General features: G+C 40.6%; 1 protein-coding gene across 8 annotated transcripts in view; it reads left to right on the forward strand.

The window, feature by feature from the left end:
- FRMPD4 (FERM and PDZ domain containing 4) overlaps nucleotides 1-27,331 on the forward strand; it is a 437,016-nt gene that overhangs the window by 349,130 nt on the left and 60,555 nt on the right. For all 8 annotated transcript variants that reach the window (XM_048860774.2, XM_048860715.2, XM_048860759.2 and 5 more), the window contains one exon: nucleotides 206-308. In XM_048860774.2, the coding sequence (XP_048716731.2) occupies nucleotides 206-308 (103 nt within the window). The remainder of the gene's footprint in view (nucleotides 1-205; nucleotides 309-27,331) is intronic.

Consider the following 27,331-nt stretch of genomic DNA (forward strand, 5'->3'; position numbering starts at 1 on the left):
GTATCTAAATATAATTTTATATTTAGGCACTTATCAGGTATTGTGATATGTACATTTAGATTGTTAGCTTTCTGGTGAGGATATATTATCAGCAAAGTGCTTTAGACCTCCAAGCTGAACCGTATCTAATATCTGCCAGTAGAGCAGACTGTCTATGTGTTTATAATGGTCTACTAACCTGTCCTTATTTCTCATTTGTCTCCAGGCGGCCCCTCTGAAGGAAAACTTATACCAGGAGATCAGATCATAATGATTAATGATGAGCCAGTCAGCACTGCTCCAAGGGAGAGAGTCATCGACCTTGTCAGGTAGTTGATGCCTTCGTCCTACCAAATAAACCATGAGCCCAGTGGCTTACTGCCAGAACAGTTACTTGATAATGTGGCATTCTTGCCTTCTCAGAGCGGAGAAAGTGGAAAATAATGTTACTGAGCTTATAACAAATGTTGGTGGAATTGCATATTACTGACGGGAAATTTCCTTACATAAATACTGCGGGAGTGTGAATAAATGTGAAAAAATATACTAAAGCACCTCCAAAAGAGTTGTTGGTTGAAGGACAGGTAGCCTTGATGATTAACGGTTGTATCATATGCAGGGCTCGAAGAAACCGCTCCTCTGGTTGCTTGGGTAAAGAAAATGTTGGAACAGGGTGGCGAGTTGACTGGGACAGGGTACAAAGAATCTGGCATTTTTGACTTCTTCCCTGAGGGGTGGGTTGTGGGGACAATCCTTAGAGCAGAGTGGGCCAGGCGGTTGCTGCTTTATACTGCTTTTTCATGACAGTACTGGAGTGGGACTAAAGAGGGAAGAGAGTAGCCTAGGATATGGGCCTCTGTTACCTTCGGGGTTGGGGAAGGCAGGAAGAGGTGAGCCTGTGAGTGGATAGGTGCATATATATGTGTGTGTTGGGGGGAGGCTTTTGGGTAGTGCATGCTTGAGTGGACAGCATGTGAATTTGTGCAAGTAGGTGTGTGTTGGGTGGGCGAGTGTGAGGAATAAAGGGGATAAATTATAAAAAGTACAAGGGAGAGGGAGGGAAAGAAGTTAGCAAACAGAAGACACAGTAGGAAAAGAAAGATGACGTTTATTATGGGGTGGAGGAAGAGAAAAGGAAAAGAGGGAACAACACACAAAGATACAACGTGATGTATAATGGGGGGAAAAAGTGGAGTGAAGCCATAGAGATAAAAGAAAGTATAACAAAACTCAGGAGGTGGAGTAAGTTAGAGTATGTTTTAACAAGTTTATTAAATAGAAAATTGATTGGCAATAAATATAGTACACAGTTGTTTTAAACTTCAGAGGCATGACTCTTAGAGGGCAGTGTGTTGTATGTATTTTTTTCACTTGGCTAGTACGCTTTCTCCTTGGGCTAGCTGGTGTTAGGGAATTTCAGGATCTGATCGTACACATTTTTTCCCTGATAGGTTAAATGGAGGGTCCTTCTCTCCAAATCTGGCAACCACCAATGTTGAAAGTAAATTGCCCTGACACTTTTCGAAAAGAGTCAATTCTAAATTTCAATTTATGAACTTCTACAACAGCTGTGATTCTCTGGGATGAATCAGATCACAATACATAGGATGAAGCGCATGAGAGTTGGGGGCAAAGTGTTCTCAGTCAAGGGGATCTGCTTGTGGAATAAAACTTCTGTAGGAGACTGGGTGACTCAAAAGTCTTACCATCTTTTGGAAATGCTGCATACCTTCCTTTTCAAAAAATATTTTCTACAATAGCAAGAAAGATACCCACAACAGTGACACCACATCCCTGAAAAATAAAAGAAAATAAAACACTGTAACAAACAACTCAACCAAGAAATAAAAACAATATTCATAAAGCAGAGATTTACCACAAAAAGAGTTAAAGTCTTTATGGGGTCAGTTGCTATTTCTATTGATTTTATGTGGAAGCACTCAGATATTACAATGATGGGTGGCAGCATGAAACAGATAGATAGTATTTAACTGGTCATTGAAACTTCTTTGGGATGCCTTTATGCTACATAAAACTATCATGTTGTAGTCTATATTCTTTTCCTGATTGTTTGGGATGTATAACGCATACGTCCCATTATCAACAGTGGGATACAGCCCCATCTCCCTCCCCGGTGTCAGTAATTTACAGGAATAGGAAAAATAGACTGCCTAATTAGGATTGAGGCAAATTGGATCTAAATATGAGGGAGGTCCCTCTGTGAAGGGGAGTTGAGAAGCTGATCCATGTTGAATATGAAAGTAGTACTCTCTGATCATATTGACTCCGTAGGTAGTGTCTTGGAAATGCTACTGTAAATAATCCTTTTAGTGTTGTTGAATTCTATCTTTTCATGGTGCTTTCCTTGTAGTTGAATTGTATCACTGCTCTCTACATGTACCTGCCTCTGGGACTTTGTCAGAAGTTGTCTTTTCTTTGATGAATTTCACAAAGGGCTGTTTCAGAGGAACAGCCGTGTTAGTCTGTATTCGCAAAAAGAAAAGGAGTACTTGTGGCACCTTAGAGACTAACCAATTTATTTGAGCATGACCTTTCGTGAGCTACAGCTCACTTCATCAGATGCATACCTCGGAAACTGCAGCAGACTTTATATATACACAGAGAATATGAAACAATACCTCCTCCCACCCCACTGTCCTGCTGGTAATAGCTTATCTAAAGTGATCAACAGGTGGGCCATTTCCAGCACAAATCCAGGTTTTCTCACCCTCCACCCCCCCACACAAATTCACTCTCCTGCTGGTGCTAGCCCATCCAAAGTGACAACTCTTTACATAATCAAGTCGGGCTATTTCCTGCATAAATCCAGGTTTTCTCACATCCCCCCCACCCCCATACACACACAAACTCACTCTCCTGCTGGTAATAGCTCATCTAAACTGACCACTCTCCAAGTTTAAATCCAAGTTAAACCAGAACATCTGGGGGGGGGGGGGGGGCGGGTAGGAAAAAACAAGAGGAAACAGGCTACCTTGCATAATGACTTAGCCACTCCCAGTCTCTATTTAAGCCTAAATTAATAGTATCCAATTTGCAAATAAATTCCAATTCAGCAGTTTCTCGCTGGAGTCTGGATTTGAAGTTTTTTTGTTTTAAGATAGCGACCTTCATGTCTGTGATTGCGTGACCAGAGAGATTGAAGTGTTCTCCGACTGGTTTATGAATGTTATAATTCTTGACATCTGATTTGTGTCCATTTATTCTTTTACGTAGAGACTGTCCAGTTTGACCAATGTACATGGCAGAGGGGCATTGCTGGCACATGATGGCATATATCACATTGGTGGATGTGCAGGTGAACGAGCCTCTGATAGTGTGGCTGATGTTATTAGGCCCTGTGATGGTGTCCCCTGAATAGATATGTGGGCACAGTTGGCAACGGGCTTTGTTGCAAGGATAAGTTCCTGGGTTAGTGGTTCTGTTGTGTGGTATGTGGTTGTTGGTGAGTATTTGCTTCAGGTTGCGGGGCTGTCTGTAGGCAAGGACTGGCCTGTCTCCCAAGACTTGTGAGAGTGTTGGGTCATCCTTTAGGATAGGTTGTAGATCCTTAATAATGCGTTGGAGGGGTTTTAGTTGGGGGCTGAAGGTGACCGCTAGTGGCGTTCTGTTATTTTCTTTGTTAGGCCTGTCCTGTAGTAGGTAACTTCTGGGAACTCTTCTGGCTCTATCAATCTGTTTCTTTACTTCTGCAGGTGGGTATTGTAGTTGTAAGAAAGCTTGACAGAGATCTTGTAGGTGTTTGTCTCTGTCTGAGGGGTTGGAGCAAATGCGGTTGTATCGCAGAGCTTGGCTGTAGACGATGGATCGTGTGGTGTGGTCAGGGTGAAAGCTGGAGGCATGCAGGTAGGAATAGCGGTCAGTAGGTTTCCGGTATAGGGTGGTGTTTATGTGGCCATTGTTTATTAGCACTGTAGTGTCCAGGAAGTGGATCTCTTGTGTGGACTGGACCAGGCTGAGGTTGGTGGTGGGATGGAAATTGTTGAAATCATGGTGGAATTCCTCAAGGGCTTCTTTTCCATGGGTCCAGATGATGAAGATGTCATCAATATAGCGCAAGTAGAGTAGGGGCTTTAGGGGACGAGAGCTGAGGAAGCGTTGTTCTAAATCAGCCATAAAAATGTTGGCATACTGTGGGGCCATGCGGGTACCCATAGCAGTGCCGCTGATCTGAAGGTATACATTGTCCCCAAATGTGAAATAGTTATGGGTAAGGACAAAGTTACAAAGTTCAGCCACCAGGTTAGCCGTGACATTATCGGGGATAGTGTTCCTGACGGCTTGTAGTCCATCTTTGTGTGGAATGTTGGTGTAGAGGGCTTCTACATCCATAGTAGCCAGGATGGTGTTATCAGGAAGATCACCGATGGATTGAAGTTTCCTCAGGAAGTCAGTGGTGTCTCGAAGGTAGCTGGGAGTGCTGGTAGCGTAGGGCCTGAGGAGGGAGTCTACATAGCCAGACAATCCTGCTGTCAGGGTGCCAATGCCTGAGATGATGGGGCGCCCAGGATTTCCAGGTTTATGGATCTTGGGTAGTAGATAGAATATCCCAGGTCGGGGTTCCAGGGGTGTGTCTGTGCGGATTTGATCTTGTGCTTTTTCAGGAAGTTTCTTGAGCAAATGCTGTAGTTGCTTTTGGTAACTCTCAGTGGGATCATAGGGTAATGGCTTGTAGAAACTCGTGTTGGAGAGCTGCCGAGCAGCCTCTTGTTCATATTCCGACCTATTCATGATGACAACAGCACCTCCTTTGTCAGCCTTTTTGATTATGATGTCAGAGTTGTTTCTGAGGCTGTGGATGGCATTGCGTTCCGCATGGCTGAGGTTATGGGGCAAGTGATGCTGCTTTTCCACAATTTCAGCCCGTGCACGTCGGCGGAAGCACTCTATGTAGAAGTCCAGTCTGCTGTTTCGACCTTCAGGAGGAGTCCATCGAGAATCCCTCTTTCTGTAGTGTTGGTAGGGAGACCTCTGTGGATTAGTATGTTGTTCAGAGGTATTTTGGAAATATTCCTTGAGTCGGAGACGTCGAAAATAGGATTCTAGGTCACCACAGAACTGTATCATGTTCGTGGGGGTGGAGGGGCAGAAGGAGAGGCCCCGAGATAGAACAGCTGCTTCTGCTGGGCTGAGAGTATAGTTGGATAGGTTAACAATATTACAGGGCCTAATAACATCAGCCACACTATCAGAGGCTCGTTCACCTGCACATCCACCAATGTGATATATGCCATCATGTGCCAGCAATGCCCCTCTGCCATGTACATTGGTCAAACTGGACAGTCTCTACGTAAAAGAATAAATGGACACAAATCAGATGTCAAGAATTATAACATTCATAAACCAGTCGGAGAACACTTCAATCTCTCTGGTCACGCAATCACAGACATGAAGGTCGCTATCTTAAAACAAAAAAACTTCAAATCCAGACTCCAGCGAGAAACTGCTGAATTGGAATTCATTTGCAAATTGGATACTATTAATTTAGGCTTAAATAGAGACTGGGAGTGGCTAAGTCATTATGCAAGGTAGCCTGTTTCCTCTTGTTTTTTCCTACCCGCCCCCCCCCCCCCCCCCCCAGATGTTCTGGTTTAACTTGGATTTAAACTTGGAGAGTGGTCAGTTTAGATGAGCTATTACCAGCAGGAGAGTGAGTTTGTGTGTGTATGGGGGTGGGGGGGATGTGAGAAAACCTGGATTTATGCAGGAAATAGCCCGACTTGATTATGTAAAGAGTTGTCACTTTGGATGGGCTAGCACCAGCAGGAGAGTGAATTTGTGTGGGGGGGTGGAGGGTGAGAAAACCTGGATTTGTGCTGGAAATGGCCCACCTGTTGATCACTTTAGATAAGCTATTACCAGCAGGACAGTGGGGTGGGAGGAGGTATTGTTTCATATTCTCTGTGTATATATAAAGTCTGCTGCAGTTTCCGAGGTATGCATCTGATGAAGTGAGCTGTAGCTCACGAAAGGTCATGCTCAAATAAATTGGTTAGTCTCTAAGGTGCCACAAGTACTCCTTTTCTTTTTACAAAGGGCTGTATTAGCAGTATGTACATCATTCCACTTAAAGAGCTTATCATCATTTCATCGGGGACATCTGGAATGATTAGACAAGGCATGTAGTCACCACATCATGGCAGAAGCCGTTCACTGCGCCAGTACAGTAGTGCATCCCTTCCATACCGTATCTAACCCAAGGTCATTCTTGGGTCGGACACATTCATGTCTTTGAAAGCGATGCTTTGTCTCAGTTTGAAGCGCAGACAGAAGAAATTTTGAAATCTTGCTTTCTGACTGGTAGGCGTATGTCTGCAGTCAGTGATGGGTAAGCTCTCTTCCCAGAGAAGAATATATATAAAAAAGATATAACTGCATAATATTGCAGGGGTGAGGGAATGGGTGGGGGGTGAATGCATGACCTCATTGTATACTGCAGATCAGGTATAAGAACTGCTTAGCATTAGCTATGTGGAAGTTGCTTCTATCCAGTCCTGCCAGGAAGCTTACTGCAAAACCAAGAAAGGATTTGCTTTTATAGTTGTAGAAAATGGAAGAAAAAATCAGTCTCATTTGAAAATATAGTCGTCTCGTGCCAAATATAGAATAAAGCTTTAAAAGTGTTTTAACGCAACGATGAAATGTTTTAAACTGAAATATGGGCAGGACTCAATGTTTCAAACAAAAGTATATAAAAATTAGAGTTGTTGTGCCAATTCTTGAATATTATATCAGAGTTTTGATTCTGTTTAATTTCTAATTGCATACCAATCAAATTCAAGTAAATGTAATGGGGAAATTTCTTTGTGAGAACAGTATTGCTATTGAAGGGAACATCAAAATGGGGACATTGATTAAATGTAACTTTAAATTCAAAGAAAGAAAATATTTGTACTTCAGAATCCACACCAAAAAGTGGTATCTGAATTGTGAAGAAATTATACAGCTGTCTTTTCCCATTCTGCCCTTAGGAAAGACCACTTTCCCAACCACTAAATTTGCGGCATTTGTTTCCTCAAAATTGCCAGGGGCTACCACTTCAGTTGCTTTCCTTTGAAGTGGGTGCTATTAGTTTTATTATTATTATTTTTATTAGCTGCTCATTAATTTTTCCTATCTATGTGGTGAAAAATGAGTAGAAAATTATTGTGATGTACAGTGCACCAGCTTTAGTAAACGATGGAGGAGATACACTTAGTACTATGAAAGCTTGCACTGTTGCATCACTTTATCTGTTCATGAAATGTTAATATTTTATTACATGACTTGGGGGTCATTTTAGAACTGGTTACATTAAAACAGGCCTGTTGTAAAGATGTTAACCTTCCCATAAACTGCCTAACTCTGTGATGAAGCAACATCTGGGTAAAGAGATTTCTCATCAGAGACACAGTAAAGGATTTTTTTGTTTATTTGTGTTTAAATAGTCTGTAAATTGAGGAATACTATTGCTAGGCTGTGAGGTCTAGAGATTAACAAGGATATACATTATATAATAATGAACTGTGTCTGTAGTTTATTCTCATCCATCTCATTTTCCTTGACTCCTGCTTTACTAGTAACATTTAATTAAAGTCCAGGTCATCACTGAGACCCACAGTTACGGAGATATTGGTAGTGCATGTAAGCTCTCATTATTTCTGGCAACGTTCAATGGCTTTTGGGCTGTATTCTACTCTGTTGAGCTATTTCAAGGAAGATACGCAGCAGTCATGTTTATAATATTTCCTTAAAAAGGCAGGTCACGTTTTTATGAATAACCGGTGGTTGCATTTTAAAAGAGGTCTCTTCAGGAGCAAAGTAGGGAAAATTGGGGAAAGGAGATGACTTGACTTGAAAACAGGTTCATTTGTAAGTGTATCATTAATATCTAGGCAAGGAGTAGGCAAACTGAATACCAAATAGATAAGATCTATTTAAAGAACAGACTGTGCAACATTGTAGCAGCAGCTGCTGATCTTGGTTTTTATTATACAGCTGATACAAATGTTTTGACTCTTACATTCATCACAGAATAATTAGCTTTCTCCCATACTGGGGGATAGCTTTCATATCAATGCAGATTTCTGTGTGTTTGAAGGAGATGAACTATGCCAACCTAAACATGTTATATGGTATAGAAATTAATTGCTGACTAAATGCTTGAAGCCCTTGGAGCTTCTGTAGTATTACATTTCTCAGCAACATTTCTTATTTTTATTAATTAATTTAAAACTTGCATCGGCACAGGTAAACAAGTCAATATAGCCAAGTCAGTTTTATCATGGTTAGGTAAATATTTTTTAAAAAGTCGTTTGTCTCCTAATGTAATGTGTATGTATGTAAGGTATGTGTGTGTGTGTATGTAATGTAAGTATTTTGAAAATGTTAATATTTAGGAAGTATGTGTGTTTTATATGTATGTACATATATTTTATATACACATATACTCATTCTCAGATTGGCAAATTTAAGTAGTTTTACTTAGCAATATGTTTTAATGACGTTTACAATGGCTGTGACCCAAGGCACCCCTGTACTCACAACCTACATACTCCTGCAATAACATTTGTTCAAAATATGCCTTCTGAGGTATCATTTGAAAACTGATAACACAGTGGAATATATGTAACAACAATTCCATTGTGAAATATATGTAACAACATTATGTGTACAGATATAAACTTGCTCTTTGTAATGTTACTAGGACATGTTTAAGACCAGACAGCCTAACATAGGTAAAGGTGATAAACAGGTTTGCCCTAGACAAAGCAATGAGTCTTTAACCTCAATTACATATTAACAGTAAACAAAGCCATTAAGCTAAACTAGCTGGGTTTATAGTGAAACTGAACTCCAGAGAGAGAGAATTAGCATGTCTCGTGCATCCCAGACAGAAACAAGCGGCTGAGTCGCCAGGTGGCTTTCCTGACTTTTAGGAGAAATACAATTCCTTTGGGAATATAAGGGACAGAGAGAGACTCCATCTTGATCCTTCACCTTAAAGAGACAGAAACCAAGCAATTTATTCTCTGTGGTGGGCCCTGGCCACTTTGGCCAGTAAAAGCTGGAAAGAAGACTGTGGATGAGAAAAAAAAAATCTTGAAGAAAGATGGTATCCTGCAGGATGAAGTTTTAAGCTTTTAGATGTGTGTTTTCACTTTTATTTGCTTAAACAAGAAGGAGTCTTGTGGCACCTTAGAGACTAACAAATTTATTTGGGCATAAGCTTTCGTGGGCTGTAACCCACTTCTTCAGATGCATGGTGTGATAAATACAGTAGGCAGGTATAAATATACAGCACATGAAAAGATGGCAGTTGCCTTACCAAGTGGGGGGGTCAGTGTTAATGAGGCCAATTCAATCAGGGTGGATGTGGCCCATTCCCAGCAGTTGACAAGAAGGTGTGAGTATCATCAGAGGGAAAATTGCTTTTTGAAGTGACCCAGCCACTCCCAGTTTTTCTTCAGGCCTAATTTGATGGTGTCAAGTTTGCAAATTAATTCCAGTTCTGCAGTTTCTCATTGAAGTCTATTTTTGAAGTTTTTTTTGTTGAAGAATGGCCACTTTTAAGTCTGTTGTTGAGTATCTAGGGCTGTCTCTACCTTTATTCTTTTACTTGGTATCATTTAATCCATGCTCTTTAATAAACTTGGTTTGCTTTCATTATAAATCATCAGTGCTGGGTAAATTCTGGAAAGTGTGTGCTTCTAGTAAGCTGACAGGTTGGAGAGGCAGAGACCCTAATACTTTTTCTGTGAGGGTCTTGTGAGGAGGACTGGTCCCTACAGTAGGACAATTTGGGGGCTAATTCAGGGCTGGAAGGGTTTCAAGGTTAGCCTGCATGGGGTAACCTGGTTGTGCAAAGCCAGTGTGAGTCTTGTCAACTGTTCGCAAGCAGTTGGGATCAGAGCTCTGAACCAAAGCTACACAGCCACAAGACATGCAGAATTACTAGGCAGACCTTGACACCTTACTAGCCTGGGTGAACCCAAAATGTCACAGTGACCCACAAACATTTTCACTCAATATAACAAACTCCACCTCTGCTGAATAAAAATAAAGTTTGGCTATTAAAGGATTTGATAACAGCACCCTTCTCTTTAATAGCACTGTAAAAATTCTCTCCTTTTATTAAAGTAGGCCTCCAGTTCTTTCCATAAATAGTCTGGTTTTTTTCTATTGCAAAACTCACTCATAGATCATTATTTGTTTTGAGTTTCAGTTGTATGTTCCTGGGGTTATTTTTCTTGGTATTTGGATGTTTTATTAGAGGAAAACGTATTATTTTCATGTTAGAAAAAAGATGGGGTCTCTCTGTGACTAATTTACTGCTGTAATAACAGTATTTCAGTTTTTGCAGTATTCCACGAAAAGACTATTTGCAAATTGGAACAACTGAGGATAGTTCAATCCATTATGTGATGTCAACCATATTTCATATTTAAGAGAAATGACTGAAAGCGACTTCTGAAGTAACCATTGCCTTGGCAAATTAGCATATCCTGCAGCATAAAGATCTGGAAGGTTCTTTCCCTGTAATTTTACAATTTCCTTTTTCGCTCTAATTTTACAATTAAAGAAGTTGCATATTGCATTTTAATCGCTACCATGGGATTTAAATACAGAATGCATCTTCTTTATCCATCTATCCACCATCGCTGAACATGCACACTGCTGTGGAGTTTCACTTGGTAGACTGCATGTACTCGCTTGATGGATATGGATGTCGCTCTATCGTGGTAGGTAAAAAGAGATTCTGTCTTCAACAACAACATAGCAAAATAAATAAAATCAAATATAGTCAAGTACTACCATATATTTCTCCAAGATATTATATATCAGCCAAGACGTTTGAAATCTACTTTTTCCAGTAGAGCACATGTATGTTAAGTCAGTATTTCAGTAAACCAGTGCTTGTGGATTATTACTCAAGCCTAGTGTTTGTAAGTATCAGCATGCTATATATATGTGTCTTTGTGATGGTATTATACTTACAGCTCAGTCGATAAATCCAATAACACCAGGTACTACATGTTTTGTTTCGGTGTTTGATGTGAGCCATCATTATTCTGAGCCTTTGAGTTTTAGTATTGAACGTGTTAGAGAATTCACAAACAGAAGGAGTGAAACCCATTGAAGTCAGTGGGTGTTTTGCCATTGACTTCAAAGGGACAAAGTTTTTTTACATAATGGGCGCCTTGCGTCAAGTTGACTGAGAATAGAACTGGGAGTCAGGACTCTGAGATTCAATTCCTGACTGGCTCTGTGAGATTAGAGACATCACATAAGCCTCTTGATCACGTTAGCCTCAGTCAGTCATCTATAAAAAGGGTTTAAAAATGGTTACCCACCTTGTTAAAGTTCCTTAAGAGCTAAAGATGGGGAAATAATCTAAAGTATTATTTGTCATTATTAAAAACTAAGGCCAGCCATGGAAGTTCTTTTTTTAAAGCAGGAGTACCTGTGGCACCTTAGAGACTAACAAATGTATTAGAGCATAAGCTTTCGTGGGCTACAGCCCACTTCATCGGATGCATAGAGTGGAACATATATACACACATACAGATAAGTTGGAAGTTACCATACAAACTGTGAGAGGCTAATTAGTTAAGATGAGCTATTATCAGCAGGAGAAAAAAACTTTTGTAGTGATAATCAAGATGGCCCATTTAGACAGTTGACAAGGTGGTGTGAGGATACTTAACTTAAGGAAATAGATTCAATATGTGTAATGACCCAGCCACTCCCAGTCTCTATTCAAACCCAAGTGAATGGTATCTAGTTTGCATATTAATTCAAGCTCAGCAGTTTCTCGCTGGAGTCTGTTTTTGAAGCTTCTCTGTTGCAAAATTGCCACCCTTAAATCTTTTACTGAGTGGCCAGAGAGGTTGAAGTGTTCTCCTACCAGTTTTTGAATGTTATGATTCCTGATGTCAGATTTGTGTCCATTTATTCTTTGGCCAATGTAAATGGCAGAGGGGCATTGCTGGCACATGATGACATATATCACATTGGTAGATGTGCAGGTGAACGAGCGCCTGATGGCATGACTAATGTGATTAGGTCCTATGATGGTGTCACTTGAATAAATATGTGGACAGAGTTGGCATCGGGCTTTGTTGCAAGGATAGGGTCCTGGGTTAGTGTTTTTGTTGTGTGGTGTGTGGTTGCTGGTGAGTATTTGCTTCAGGTTGGGGGGCTGTCTGTAAGCGAGGACTGGTCTGTCTCCCAAGATCTGTGAGAGTGATGGGTCGTCCTTCAGGATAGGTTGTAGATCCTTGATGATGCGTTGGAGAGGTTTTAGTTGGGGCCCTTATGCTCTAATAAATTTGTTAGTCTCTAAGGTGCCACAAGTACTCCTGTTCTTTTTGCGGATACAGACTAACACAGTTGCTACTCTGAAACCTTTTTTTAAAGCAGTTATGTCTGAAAAGGAATGCACGCACATTCACACCTACCTTTAAAGAGCAGTAAGCTGACCTACCCTATAAAGATTTTGGCACAAGCAGTGAACAAAGTGAAATGCAATAATCAAAATGTTCAGATCCTAGTCCCTTTATTCCTTTATTTTTATAAGTTCTCATTCAAATTTATCAGGCTGGATATTTTGTAAAACCAGCAAATTGTCAGAAACTAACTCTGACCTTTTCAAAATTCCTGGGTTTGATGTGTGATCCAAATGAAGTATTATGCCTCAGGTTACATCATCATGCCATGTTACCCTTTGGAAAGAAGAATTATCGCTGATAAATTTCACGTCAGCTATTCAGTAACAAATTGCTATATGGTTAGTGAACACTATAGTTAGGACAAGAAGATGTGAAATGGCTGTGCTAAGAGTAAAGAAATTGTGCAAAATGACTATTTTGGATGGAACCAACAAGGATGGCTTTTATCTTTCCGGTCTGATGGAAGCTGACTTACCACTTACCTGAAATTTAGACACAATATAATCTTACTGGGCATATGTAAAAATAATAAAATGCAAAAAACTAAGATTAAGATGCTTTAGAATCAATGTGTGAAAGTTTGATTTTTATTGTCTTTCTCTTTCCTTGTTGTGCTTTGATAATATAATCTACATGGTAGTTAATCATGCTTTGGGGACCCCTCAACATGTACATGTAAGAGGGCAAGTTACAACAAAGCATCAGAAGATGGTAGAATGTCTGATCTCTCCATCAGGACACACTGGCAAGTTAATGACAGACACGGGTGGATTTAAGCAAGTGTAGTTTCTGAAACTATTTTTGTTTCCTTTTTAAAAATGAACTAGTTTTCATGTCGATGGTAGATCTTTAAGGGCCACATTTCCAAAAGTGCACACATTTTACACATATCCTTCTTAATTGTACAAATGCATAATATGTGCATACAAGTCAAAGACTTGCTGCTCACCTGCCTGTGTGTACAACCCAAACTTTCACATATGCCTCAGGTACTTCATGAGTACTTTTTGCTCATGCTTATGAATTTTTTGCTTTATAATCAAAATTAAGGACTTCTCAGGCCAATTCTTAGAGCTGGTCCAGAAATTGTTGTAAAAATATTTTCCTGCTTTTCAATGAACCTTTTTTTGGCCAAAATTTTCTGACAAGTTCTACCAATTAACCAGCCAGCCAGAACCCAGAGAACTGCCAAAAGGGTTAAGCATATAAAGACAGATTTTTAAAGGTATTTAGGTATTTGATTTGAATAAGAGTTAGATGCCTAATTACCTTTTAAAAATTTGGACCATAATTGAATTTCAGTGGCCAAAAAGGATGAATTCCCAGTTAAGGCAAATAATAGAAAGGGAAAAGGAATAGCAAATACAAATGGTCAAAGATAGACTCCTTGTAAGAGAAAAGTTTTGTTGAAACCTTCTAAAGGCACTCACCATGGGATCTGCTAGACATTTGAGGTAGAGAGGACCAAAATCCAACGTTTAGTTGGATTTTATTTCATACAGAGTGTCTCCCTCAGGGATTCAGTATTTTACTTTGTCTCCATATTATACCTTATATAAAATAAGAATTTCAAAAATGAAACCTCCAGAGGTGAACTCAAACTGCAATAAAAACTGACATCTCCTCCCTACAGGCAGATTTGCTGTACAGTGTGTAGCAAGTAACAGCATGTGATGAAATGTAAACTGTTTTGTTAGTTCTTGTACTTCTTTCCACAGGCTGGAGGCTCTGAACGATTTTACCTTCTCTATAACAAATAATCATTTTAGTCCATTGATTTCACTCTTAGTTCCAGTAATTCAGTTTAATTAAACCAGAAGGCTCAGTGAAATCCAAGTTTGTACTGATTACAGGTCAAACAATAAAGAACTCAAGAGAGACAAAGGTCTTGTCACCTCCTACTGCAAGATGTTACCACAGTATGACAGCCACTATTCTTTCAAATTTTCAGCAGGTCTTCCAGTCAGACCTCAGTGTACAAAAAGGACATCTCTTTTTCTGGGGGAGGGGAATGGTACCATTGGCTGAACATTCTTGTGTTTTTATACTTTACTTACAGAAATAGGAGCCATGAGGCTAAATCTCTGTAGTTTCAGAGTAACAGCTGTGTTAGTCTGTATTCGCAAAAAGAAAAGGAGTACTTGTGGCACCTTAGAGACTAACCAATTTATTTGAGCATAAGCTTTCGTGATCTACAGCTCACTTCATCGGATGAAGTGAGCTATAGCTCATGAAAGGTTATGCTCAAATAAATTGGTTAGTCTCTAAGATGCCACAAATACTCCTTTTCTTTTTGCGAATCTCTGTAGTGAAATTTTCACTTCATCCATTCTGTTTCTCTTCAATGTTTTTTTCCCTTGCACATCATTACAATACGTCTAAGTCTCACAGTTTAAAAAAATTGTTTTTCCATAGATATCCTAGCTAACAAAGAACAATATTCTCTGCCCAAAACTTTAAAGAGGATAACAACTCTTAGTTTTAGAAGACAGCTTAAAATATTAAAACCACTTGTTCAATCTGTTTTGCTCTCCAGATACTCCTGAATTCTTTAGCTTATGAACAAATCTGTGCCCTTTTCTGCTTTTTTCACTATGTTTTTGACAATGTTGTGTATTTTTAAAGTTGGCCTTTTAGACTAAAAATAGTCTGTCTCTCTCCCCCCGCCCATTCCTCTCATGCTCTTTCTCTGAAGTTTCAGCTTGTATCAAAAGCCTTTGAATTAAATATTCAGACAAATAAATTAGTAGCTTTATTAAGTCATAAGATTATTGAAACTATTTATGAATGTACCAAAGCAACCATGATCGCTTGACATTTTCATTTGAGTGACTGTCCAGCAGACTTGCTGAGGTCAGCAGTAATTCACATAATTAGCACAGAATCAAAGAAGGAAATAAGCCGTATATTGAAACCAGCAAATGGAGGAAAGATAGGCAAGCTCCTTTTAAGCATTATTTTTCTGGGAGAAAAGAGGCAACATATTCTCATGTTTAAGTATCTAGATCATATTCAGTATATTAGACATGTTTACAGTATGCTAATATAATTTTCAAGACCTTTTTCTATAGAACAAATACTGTATCATAAATCCAGTGTGTGTGTGTGTGTGTGTGTATAAAGATACATAGAGAGAGATGGGAACATGATTGTGTGGCATGCCATATAAAGGTTTTATCAGCATAACTTTGGTATGCATCCATTGCTCATAAGTAGCAAAACCCCAAGATTATGCAGGTTATCCCAAGTGAGAACTAATTAAGCCTGTTTTGCCATCTCATATCATATGTCTTGTGTACATGCCATATATGTTACAGGAAAAACTATTTTGTAGATTTTTGAATATTTATTGGAACTATTTTTCTATCCCTTTTCCTATAAAGTCAAGCGCCTTAATTAGCATGAGGCCAATTGACCTTAGAGGTTAGAATGACCTAAAATTGTAATACATAAAAAATGACAAACTTTGAAATCTGTCATCTTGAGCCCTTCCACTGGTAGCAGCACCTGGTTTGTGTCCCATTGGGAAGCTGGGAATTTCCCTTTTCCAAAGAAGCTTAAACTATTTGATTTATCCAAGAGAATGTTAAGTGTGACTTGATCACAATCTGCAAGTATCTATGTGGGAAGAGATTTTGGATACTAGATGGTTATTTAATCCAATAGAAAAAGGCATAACAAGATCCAATGTTTGGAAGCATTGGGAAGCTGGGAATTTCTCTTTTCCAATGAGATAAAGCTCTTCTTTCAAATCCAAGTTAGTCATGTATGGAAAATCTGTCTCTGGTCTGGGACAGAATCTAGTCCATCCTAGGCATTGAGCTGGAATAATTTTAGTAAAAATTCCGTATATTAGCAGAGGAGGAAGCAATGTTTATCTGGCAAGTTACTTTTCAAAAATGGGATTGAAACTACTTAGAAGATGTGGCTATTAGAATAAATCCTGGGGCATACTGATCAATGGGCAGATGGCAGGTGAGGAAATCAAAGCTGCATGATAAATTTATCACATGGCTCTGTAGATTTATCAAATAATTATTACCTCCACATATAGCTAGATAGGTAGATTAGACTGCCTTGTAAATCCATGTTAAGTAGCCTGATTTTCAAAGTGCTTAGATCCTCATGAGATACCATAGAATATGTCCACCCGGGCGACTGCACTTTATGGTCACAAAGAGCTTCCTATTCTATAGTTATAACTTTTGCTTATTTAGGTTAAATAGACGAATGTACAAATAGACACAAATCATAACAAAAATACAAATTAAAATGTGTTAATGATGTACACAATGGGCTTCTTAAAAACCCAAAATCATTCAGTTACTAATTTTAAATTTTGGTTTAGGATATTGCAATGATATAGATGCATAAATGTAGGGATTAATTTACCTTTTGAAGTCTATGTGTATCATGATTAAATATTGTTTTATTATATATGTTGTATTTGTGTAAAAATATTTTATCACAGTTAGCTAAATTTCTTAAGTTACAACATAATGGAAAATTAAATTTCATTGACATTGCAGTATTTTACAGGAGAAGATCAATTTCAGTGAAATTTTTCCCTAGCAAAACAGAAACAAAGCATCTCTGATGCAGCTAAGTCACAGGGGGAGATTAGGGGTATAATCAGAGATGTACTATGGCTGAGGAGGAGGGCCTGTACGGGAGAAGGAAGCATGAGGTAGTAAGGTGGGTGAGGGTGCAGATCAGTGTAGAACTGATCTGAAACAAAACTGTGTTTCAGGTCATCAAACCAAAATATTTCTATATTTTCAAATTGAATGTTTTAATATCTTTTCCTTATACAAATAGTTTCAATATTTGAACAGGTTTCAGAGTGGTAGCCGTGTTAGTCTGTATCAGCAAAAAGAACGAGGAGTACTTGTGGCACCTTAGAGACTAACAAATTTATTTGGGCATAAGCTTTCGTGGGCTAAAACCCACTTCATCAGTTTGTTTCAATTTGGAACAAAACAAGTGTAGAAATATCAGTTTCCTAGGGGACAGAAATTCCATTTTGCAACTGTTCTAGTCATAACTTGCCTTTATTATATAAAACAAAGAGAGAGATTGACTTTGAAGTATCTACAGCTTATGTTTATTTAAAGTCCCTCTGGGAGCTAGGCCTAATGTTGGTGCAGACCTATGATAGTCCAGTGGTTAGGGTGTACGATAGTGGTTAGAGATCAGTTACCAGCTCCTCCACAGACTTCCTGTGTGGTCTTGGGCAAGTCACTTAGTTTCTCAGTACCTCCGGTCGTCGTCATGGTAGATAACAAACTGAACATGAGTTCCCAGACGTGATCCAGGGATGCTCAAACCAGGGAATATCGAGTAGGAATAAGGAGGTGGTATTGCTACTGTAAATGGCATGGGTGAGACCATTACTGGAATACTGCATCCACAACTCATAAAGGATGTTGACAATTGGAAAGGGTTCAGAAAAGAGCTACAAGAATGACTCAAGGTCTAGAAAACATGCTTTATAATAGAGATTTAAGAAGCTTAATCTTAATTAAGCTTAACTTAATCTTAAATTTGTCCAGGAGAAGGTTAAGAGGTGACTTGATCCAGTCTACATGTACCTAAATGGGGAAGAGATGTCTATTTAATCTAATAGAAAAAGGCATAACGAGATCCAGTGTTCGGAAGCGCAGCTAGATATGATCAGACTAGAAATAAGGTGCATTTCTTTTAACAGTGAGGGTAATTAAGCACTGGAACAACTTGTCAAAGGATGTGATAGATTTTCCATCACTTGAAGTCTTTAAATCAAGACTGGATGTCTTTTTAAAACAGAGCTATAACTCAAATAGAAGTTATGGGCTTGCTGCAGAGATTACTGGGTGGGTTCTTTACCCTGTGTTATGCAGGAGATCAGAGTATATGATTATAATCATAGAAATGTGGAACTGGAAGGGACCTTGATAGGTCATCTAGTCCAGTCCCCTGCACTGAGACTGGACTAAGTATTATGTATTCTAGACCATCCCTGACAGGTGTTTGCCTAACCTGTTCTTAAAAACCTCCAGTGATAGAGATTCCACAGCTTCCCTAGGTAATTTGTTCCAGTGCTTTACTACCCTACAATCAGGAAGTTTTTCCTAGTGTCTAACTTAAATCTCCCTTGCTGCAATTTAAGCCCATTACTTCTTGTCCTCTCTTCAGTGGTTAAGGAGAATAGTTTATCACCCTTTCTTTATAACAGCCTTTTTTGTACTTGAAGACTGGTATCCTGTCCCCCTTCAGTCTTCTCTTCTCCATACTAAACAAACCAGTTTTTTCAATCTGTCATCATAGGTCACGTTTTCTAGACCTTTAATCATTGTTGTTGCTCTTCTCTAGACTTTCTTCAATTTGTGCGCATCTTTCCCAAATTGTGGTGCCCAGAACTGGATACAGAACTCTAGTTGAGGCCTTGCCAGTGCTGAGTAGAGTGGAAGAAGTACTTCTCGTATCTTGTTGACAAAACACATGCTAATACATCACAGAATGATATTTGCTTTTTTTGCAATCGTATTTAATTGTTGATTCGTATTCAGTTTGTGATCCACTGTAACTCCCAGATCTTTTTCTGCAATACTCCTTCCTAGCCAGTAATTTCCTATTTTTTATTTGTGCAATTCATTATTCCATTCTAAGTATAGTACTTTGTATTTGTCCTTATGGAATTTCATCCTATTTATTTCAGACCATTTCTTCAGTTTATCAAGATCATTTTGAATTCTAATCCTATCCTCCAAAGCACTTGCAACCCCTCCCAGTGTGGTATGTTTGCTAATTTTCAGTGTACTCTCTATGCCAGTGGTTCCCAAACTTGTTCCGCCACTTGTGCAGGGAAAGATCCTACCGGGTCAGGCCAGTTTGTTTACCTGCCGCGTCCACAGGGTTTGGCCGATCGCGGCTCCCACTGGCCACAGTTCACTGCTCCAGGCCAATAGGAGCTGCTGGAAGTGGCATGGGCTGAGGAACGTACTGGCTGCCGCTTCCAGCAGCTCCCATTGGCCTGGAGCAGTGAACCGCGGCCACTGGGAGTCGCGATCGGCCAAACCTGTGGACGCAGCAGGTAAACAAACCGGCCTGGCCTGCCAGGGGCTTTCCCTGCATAAGCGGCGGAACAAGTTTGGAAACCACTGCTCTATGTATTTATCCAAATCATTTATGAAGATATTGAATAGAACGGGACACAGGTCAGATCGCTGAGAGACCCCACTCAATATGCCCTTCCAGCTTGACTGTGAACCATTGATAGGGTTTTCCAACCACAGCTGTGCACCCACCTTATAGTAGGTTAGACTATACAGTAGACTATAGTAGGCTATATTTTTCTAGTTTCTTTACAAGAAGGTCATGTGAGACAGTATCAGAAGTCGGGCTCAACAGGTAGTGATCAATGGCTCCATGTCTAGTTGGCAGCCGGTATCAAGTGGAGTGCCCCAAGGGTCGGTCCTGGGGCCGGTTTTGTTCAATATCTTCATAAATGATCTGGAGGATGGTGTGGATTGCACTCTCAGCAAATTTGCGGATGATACTAAACTGGGAGGAGTGGTAGATACGCTGGAGGGGAGGGATAGGATACAGAAGGATCCATGGGTGGATCCATGGGTGGAGAGTCTGAGCCCAAGTCAAGCCCAAGTCAAGCTGGGACCCAGGGTTCAAGCCTTATTACTTTGCAGTGTAGATGCAGCCTCAATGGACTCGTGCTCTGGGAGTCTTCACAAAGTATCCCACACATCAACTTTCTTTGTCCTCTGGACAGTCAACTTTGATGGACAATCAAGTTTTTCCAGACAGCACCACAAACAAAAGGCTAGAGTGGCCACATTTTGGGACGGCACTAGGAAGTCTGAGATAGGGGTGGCTACGTTCAGGCCCACATAACGCAATGTAGTCCCTTGTGGTCTGTTACACTATCTCCTCCTCACTTGCTGTATATGAAAGTAAAGGGTCTCCTTGCATAGAGTATTAAGGAGATCTTTCGATGCAAAGATAGTTGCCCCCAGCTCCAAGATCTGTATTTGGAGGCACACTTCTGCAGGCAGATATCCCCACTGTCATGGAGAAGGGAGGACTGGACTTGGGGGTGATGATGCTGTGGAGATGGATGAGTCATTTGCCTACTAAATGAGTCATCCACCTCCACAGCATCATCACCCCCAACTCCACCCATCACCTGTTATAGATCCCATGGAGAGCACTGTGTGAATCTGGTGTCTGCTCTGGAGGAGAGGATGGAGACTGGATGGGCCAGGGGAAGAATTGGGGAGACTGGGAGGGGGGTGCACATTGTTCCCTCCCTAGTCCAGTGGAGAATCTCCAGAAAAGATACTTGTACTCTCTCTTCTGCTGCTCCTCCTCAGTAGCAGTTCCAGGGGCAATTGAAGCCAATTGAACAATACTACAAGACACTATTGGGGAGAATTGGGGAGCAGAGCCATTGCAGAGGTCCCTGGCCTCCTGTGGGTGCCCATGGATTTGTGGGGACGAGGGAGAGAGGGAGCAAACACTGCCACCTAATGGGATGAAATGGAGACCCTTTTCAGTTTTACCTCACTACAATCAGGGATTTCCCCACACACACCCTGAATTTCCCCAACACCCCACCCCCAGTTTCGTGAAGTAGTTACATGCAGTGTTGCCTGTTTAGTGATTGTTTGGAAATGTGAATTGAAATTGAAACATTAATACACACTTTAAAAGCATATACAGTGTATGATAAAATACATATATCTGAAAAAGTATTGTAGATTTGAAAGGTATAAACATAGACTAGCTTCCTTATACAGCTGTTGTTTTTTATGACAATGTCAGTGCATTCATTTCAGTGATGTTGGCCAACCTAATAGTTTCAGACTATGATTTGTAAGCAAAGTCTAAATGAGCACTCTCTGACAGCTAGTGATGAGCTGGGGGCTGGGGGGAAAGGCTTCAGGACAAGATTGTATTTACATTCACACCTAATCTACCTAGGTATCCAGCAAACAGAGCTGCGTTGCCCAAGTGATAGATTTTGACTGGGGTTGGGTTACAAATCAACTGTGATAGATTTTGACTGGGGTTGGGTTACAAATCACTTGAATGCGGGAGAGATGAAGTGTTGTTGTTCTTATTGTGTGAGTAAAGGGCAGTAGAACTGTACTTAGCCTGTGATGATTGAGGACATCAGGAGAGAGGGTGGGGATAGGTGTTTTGCTTGATGGTCTGCCTGAGTCACAAGTACTATTTGACCTGCCTTCTCCACTGTTTAAAGACAAAGCTGATTAGGCTCCATAGATAGTCTTTTGTTTTGTTAAGTGACCACTACAGCTGAAATCACTGAGAATCAGGTCTAAGTGCTTAGACCTGCTGTGGGACAGCGTTTCTGTGGAAGAGACGGCCGAGTCTGCACTAGCGCCAAGGTTCCCCTACTGAGAACTCAGCTGAAATCACTGAGAGCTGGGTGGAACCTCAAGAGACCAACTCAGAGAGGTCACAGTGGCAGGTGGCAGCAGAAGGTGATGGCGCAGGGCCATCGGCAACAGAGCAACGGAGTGAACAGTGGCACAACGAACAACAGTGGCCAGAGAGAACAGTGAGCAGTTGGAGGAACAAGCAAGGTGCCTTCTTGCCCCCTACCTGGGAGGTGAACTCATGTGAAAAGCACCTCTGAACTCTGAGTCTCCACTGACCAAAGACAACACTGGTGAGTGTTAATGAGGCTATTAAGAATGCTGGAGACACAACACAGTTCATGCGAACAAACATGGCCGTGGCATCATACTTTCTATTTAAGCAAGAGATACCACACACTGCAAACTGGAGGCCAATGTTAAGGGCATTGTCACTTGTTCATCCTGAAGTTGAACACTGGTTCTGAACAAGACCAGAAAATGCTCACTGTCTTTCTGCAAAAAACTCAACTGACCAGCTAGAAGAATGTGGTGCAACAGTGAAAGACATAACAGTTGAAAAGGTGAAGAAATCACTTTTTTTTGAATCAACACAAAAATTTTTTGCATGACTGATGAATGCACCGATGCAAATGGGCATCAAGTATTAAGTCATTGTGTACATTATCTTGAGGTCAGTGGTAGGCCAGTAGATGCATTTCTAGATGTTCAAGTTATAGAAGACACATTGGCTGCATCTGTGACAACCCACATCTTAGAAGAGTTAAATGCTTGTTAATTTGGCCCCAAAGAGATGGCTGCTTGTGCATTTGATGGAGCTGCAAACTTCTCTAGAAGACATGGTGGAGTACAAGCTTTGCTCAGAGAAAAGTGTAACCATAATCTCTCCTATACACACTGCAGAGGCCATCTACTCCAACTAGCGCTAGTACGAGCTGCAGACTCTTCAAAAGACGTTATAAAAGCTATACATTTAATGTCTTCATTATATTCTTTTTTCAGCAAGAGTCCAAAAAAAACTGAATATCTTGGAAAATACAGAAGATACAGAAGACTGAAGTTCAAATTAGTCCAACCTGGGAAAACCCTCTGGCTTTCTCATGAGTGATTCTTGGCTGTTGTCTTAAAATTACGCCAGCCATAATTACTGGCTTTGGAAAGTATCTACCAAGATGGGATGGATCTAAGTAGTGAGGCTGGTGGATTACTTTTGCTACTACGTTCAGAGAAGACTATTGCTATTCTCTCCCTTGTAAATCTACTGTTGAAACCGCTTGGGTCATTAAACAATGCCATCCAGGCATCTGCTACAACAGTAATAGATCTTTGTCCAGCAATAGAAGCTTCATTTGGATCAATCAGAGAGCTATTCATTGAAAAAGTACTAGAAGAAGCAAAGACTTCAGTCCAGAAGTTGACTAATGAAGGCATTTATATTGAATCCTTAAAGTGAAGAGGACAAGAAGTGTTTGTTAAGACAACTGAAAAAGTACACAGACTTGATTCTTAAAAATCTACTACAGCGACTTATAGATTCTACTCCACCTCTACATAGCTTTTACAGATCCCTGTCTTATAAATCACTGACAGTTGAGTGGAGTGAGGCACTAACAGCAATGGGGCTGCCATGTGCTCAGGACAGAATAGAGAATTTGAACACACAGTGGAATATCATACGATGAATTAATGAAGATTTGACTTCAACTTCTTTTTTACCATCACTACTGGCTTGACCCAATCTTTGTGCTATGTTTCCTGGGATGAAAGAAGTAGGAATTCATCTCTTGTTACTCCCAGTCACAACAGCTACAGCTGAGCGTTCTGTTGCCTCGTTGAATAGAATTTTGTGTTTTGAAGGAATTTGCCTTCTGCCTGATCATGTGAATGATCTAATGAGCATATCAATTGAAGGAATGGAAGTACTGGACACACGAGAAGCCACCAAAGATGAATGCATTGCATTCAAGAAGTGCATTAACAGAGTTGTGCAAAGTTATAACAAGAAACCAAGAAGGATGAAGATGTAGTGCTTCACAGAAGGCTTGAGTAGCCAACTTTAATTTTTGTGATGATTTTAAAACATGAGTTGAATCTAATTAAATGGTCATGAAAAATTTTTCAGTTTTTACTATGGTGCCATAGACCCACCTTCACCCTCACGGTCTCACCCCTCATCAGCCCTGACCCTCCCTCCGCCCCCCCCCGCCAGTAAATTTGAACACCCCCCTCCATTTCAATTCCTGGGGAAAACGCTGCCTACAATGGTTTTTTTCCATGGGAGGAAATCATGTGGCCTTGGTGTCTTTTCGCAGTAGAATGGCACAGAGATCAGGAGAGCCACTGACACTGTTAAACTCTGAAAGTTATAGCCAGACAGCAATACTACTATGATGATTAAAGCAAGACGACACTTTCCAGTGGGAACTTTCTATATGCAGTACACCAGGACCTCTCAGAACAGATAAGTGCTATTGACAACTGCTGCATGCAGTACAGCCTAGAGAAGAGTTAGTCATTCTGTCTCCTATCATAAGGTGAGGAACCAGAAGAGTCTCAGTTTTTAATGGGCTTTTCAGTATGCCAATTTAGCTAGTTGAAATGCTGAGCTTCTGGGTTTTTTCCTTTCTGGTGACCTTTGAGACATTGTAAAAGCTTACCTTACCTCCCGTGAGCCTGACCTCCATTCTCCAAAAGAGCTGCAGGGAAGATACAAGCTTTGAAAATTTCCTGGCAGATGGCAGGAGAGGAGGAGGGAAGAGTCTGGCAGCTGAAAAAAACTCCTTGTCCTTCCTTTTTAATGTAGAATCTTCTCTGCTAACTTTGAGTCCAGTTCTTCCAGGAAAACTCCCTCCCCTATAGACTTGCTTTTACATTATCATGTGATTGTTGATAATTTACAGAACAGGAACTCATACTCTGAGATAGGGTTACCATACATCCATATTTTCCCTGACATGTCTGGCTTTTTGGTTCTTAAATTGCCGTCCAGAAGGAATTTTTAAATATCTAAAAACGTCCAGGATTTTGGCTTTATTATTTTTCCCCAAAGAAGAGTTTTTGACACGGTCTCCCACAGTATTCTTGTCAGCAAGTTAAAGAAGTATGGGCTGGATGAATGCACTATAAGGTGGGTAGAAAGTTGGCTAGATTGTCGGGCTCAACGGGTAGTGATCAATGGCTCCATGTCTAGTTGGCAGCCAGTGTCAAGTGGAGTGCCCCAGGGGTCGGTCCTGGGGCTGGTTTTGTTCAATATCTTCATAAATGATCTGGAGGATGGTGTGGATTGCACTCTCAGCAAATTTGCGGATGATACTAAACTGGGAGGAGTGGTAGATACGCTGGAGGGCAGGGATAGGATACAGAGGGACCTAGACAAATTGGAGGATTGGGCCAAAAGAAATCTGATGAGGTTCAATAAGGATAAGTGCAGGGTCCTGCACTTAGGACGGAAGAACCCAATGCACAGCTACAGACTAGGGACCGAATGGCTAGGCAGCAGTTCTGCGGAAAAGGACCTAGGGGTGAAAGTGGACAAGAAGCTGGATATGAGTCAGCAGTGTGTCCTTGTTGCCAAGAAGGCCAATGGCATTTTGGGATGTATAAGTAGGGGCATAGCGAGCAGATCGAGGGACGTGATCGTCCCCCTCTATTTGACATTGGTGAGGCCTCATCTGGCGTACTGTGTCCAGTTTTGGTCCCCACACTACAAGAAGGATGTGGATAAATTGGAGAGAGTCCAGCGAAGGGCAACAAAAATGATTAGGGGTCTGGATGATTTAATTGGGGATTGGTCCTGCTTTGAGCAGGGGGTTGGACTAGATGACCTCCTGAGGTCCCTTCCAACCCTGATATTCTATGATTCTAAGAGTTGCTCATTCCAGAAAGAGAGTGAATGTTGATCATTCGAGAAAGAAAGTAAATGTCGATCACTCGAGAGAGTGCCTGCTTTTCCCCCTAGCTCCCAGCGCTTGCGCCGCGAAACAGCTGTTTCGCGCAACTGGGAGAGATGGGGGAGGAGGGGGAACGCGACGCGCTCTGGGGAGGAGGCAGGGCTGGGGCAGGGATTTGGGGAAAGGGTCCAATGGGGCGGGGACTTTGGGGAATGGTTTGGAATGGGAGCACGGAAGGGGTGGGGTTGGGCCAGGGGCGGGGTGGCACGAGCAAATACACTACCCCCCCCCACCATGGAGTGTCCTCTTTTTTGAATGTTCAAATATGGTAACCCTACTCTGAGACAGACCTTTTAACTTCATGGAAATGAAGGAGAGGTTTGTGGAGTGGCAAAGCAGGGAATATAATAAATATTTCTCCTTTAAAAAAAAGAATAATTGTGTGAACAAAACTTTAGAAACAATTCCTAAGACCTTGATTAGATTTACATACAAGATGATGTTCAGTCAGGGATTGTTTTCTAGTTATTAAACGCTCAACCATTGTGCAGTAGGTGGCATTGATTCCCATGGGAGTTAGGCACATATATATATATATAGATAGATATAGATATATCTTTGAGGATCTGGGCCTTTGATCAAAGAATGGAGAGAGAGTTTTAATATCCAATACTGACAGTTTGGCAACTTTCACTAGCCCTAAATTTAATTTTAAAAAAGTTTTTGTTTCTTTGTTTTTAAATAAAATTCTCAATCTAAATAAAGTAGTGGGGGGGGAAGCTACTCTATGACAATGCAATGAAGACTATTGTGTCCACAGGGGCACTAGTGATGTCAGATTGACCTCTAGGAGATTAAATTTTGACAAGTCTACTTTAAATTCTGTGTTTTGACACTTACCCTTTAAATCAGGAGTTTAGCCTATGTCCTTTGCATGCTAAACCTTCTGGTGCATTCCTTCTGAGTAATGAATTTTAATGCCCGCCCTTGGAGTGAAGAATTTGTTCTTACACTGGTAGATCACTGTCAGCACACCCAAATCAACAGCTAGGAGTCTGGAAGCCCTTATGCTTGTCACAAAATTACAGTTAAGGTGAGGGACAGCTATTGAACCTGATGACTCTGTCAATTATGTGAACATTCTCAGAAAAATAACAGATTTAAAAGTACAAGGCTTTTTAAGAATAGAATGAAATGTACACTGGAGGGGGAAAAAAGCAAGCCCTCAAAATACTGCACTCTAAATCATTGTCCTGTTATAGCAGAAAAGATTAAATACCTCATTTTTCACAGATTATCTGAAGCGTGTTTGCATGCTTAGGATGTTAGTGAGATTGTTTTCCCAATGTAATTGCAAAATGTATCTTCTTAATTGTATAGTCCTAACATTGTTTTAATATCTAGGCAATGTAGATTACATAATAAACTGTGATTTTTTTTCCAGTTTACATTCTCAGAAACCAGGGCCTTAATTTCAAGAGGGGCTTGATATTTTGCAGTACATATTCTGCTCCATCTGCATTCAGCCATCAAGGCAGAGGCGTGTTAGGCAGAAATGAGTTTAATAATGAAATGTTAAATAACTAAGAATACAATGAATATTATCTCTGGCTTGACA

Source organism: Caretta caretta, chromosome 1 (genome assembly GCF_965140235.1).
Source record: "Caretta caretta isolate rCarCar2 chromosome 1, rCarCar1.hap1, whole genome shotgun sequence".
Lineage (NCBI taxonomy): Eukaryota > Metazoa > Chordata > Testudines > Cheloniidae > Caretta > Caretta caretta.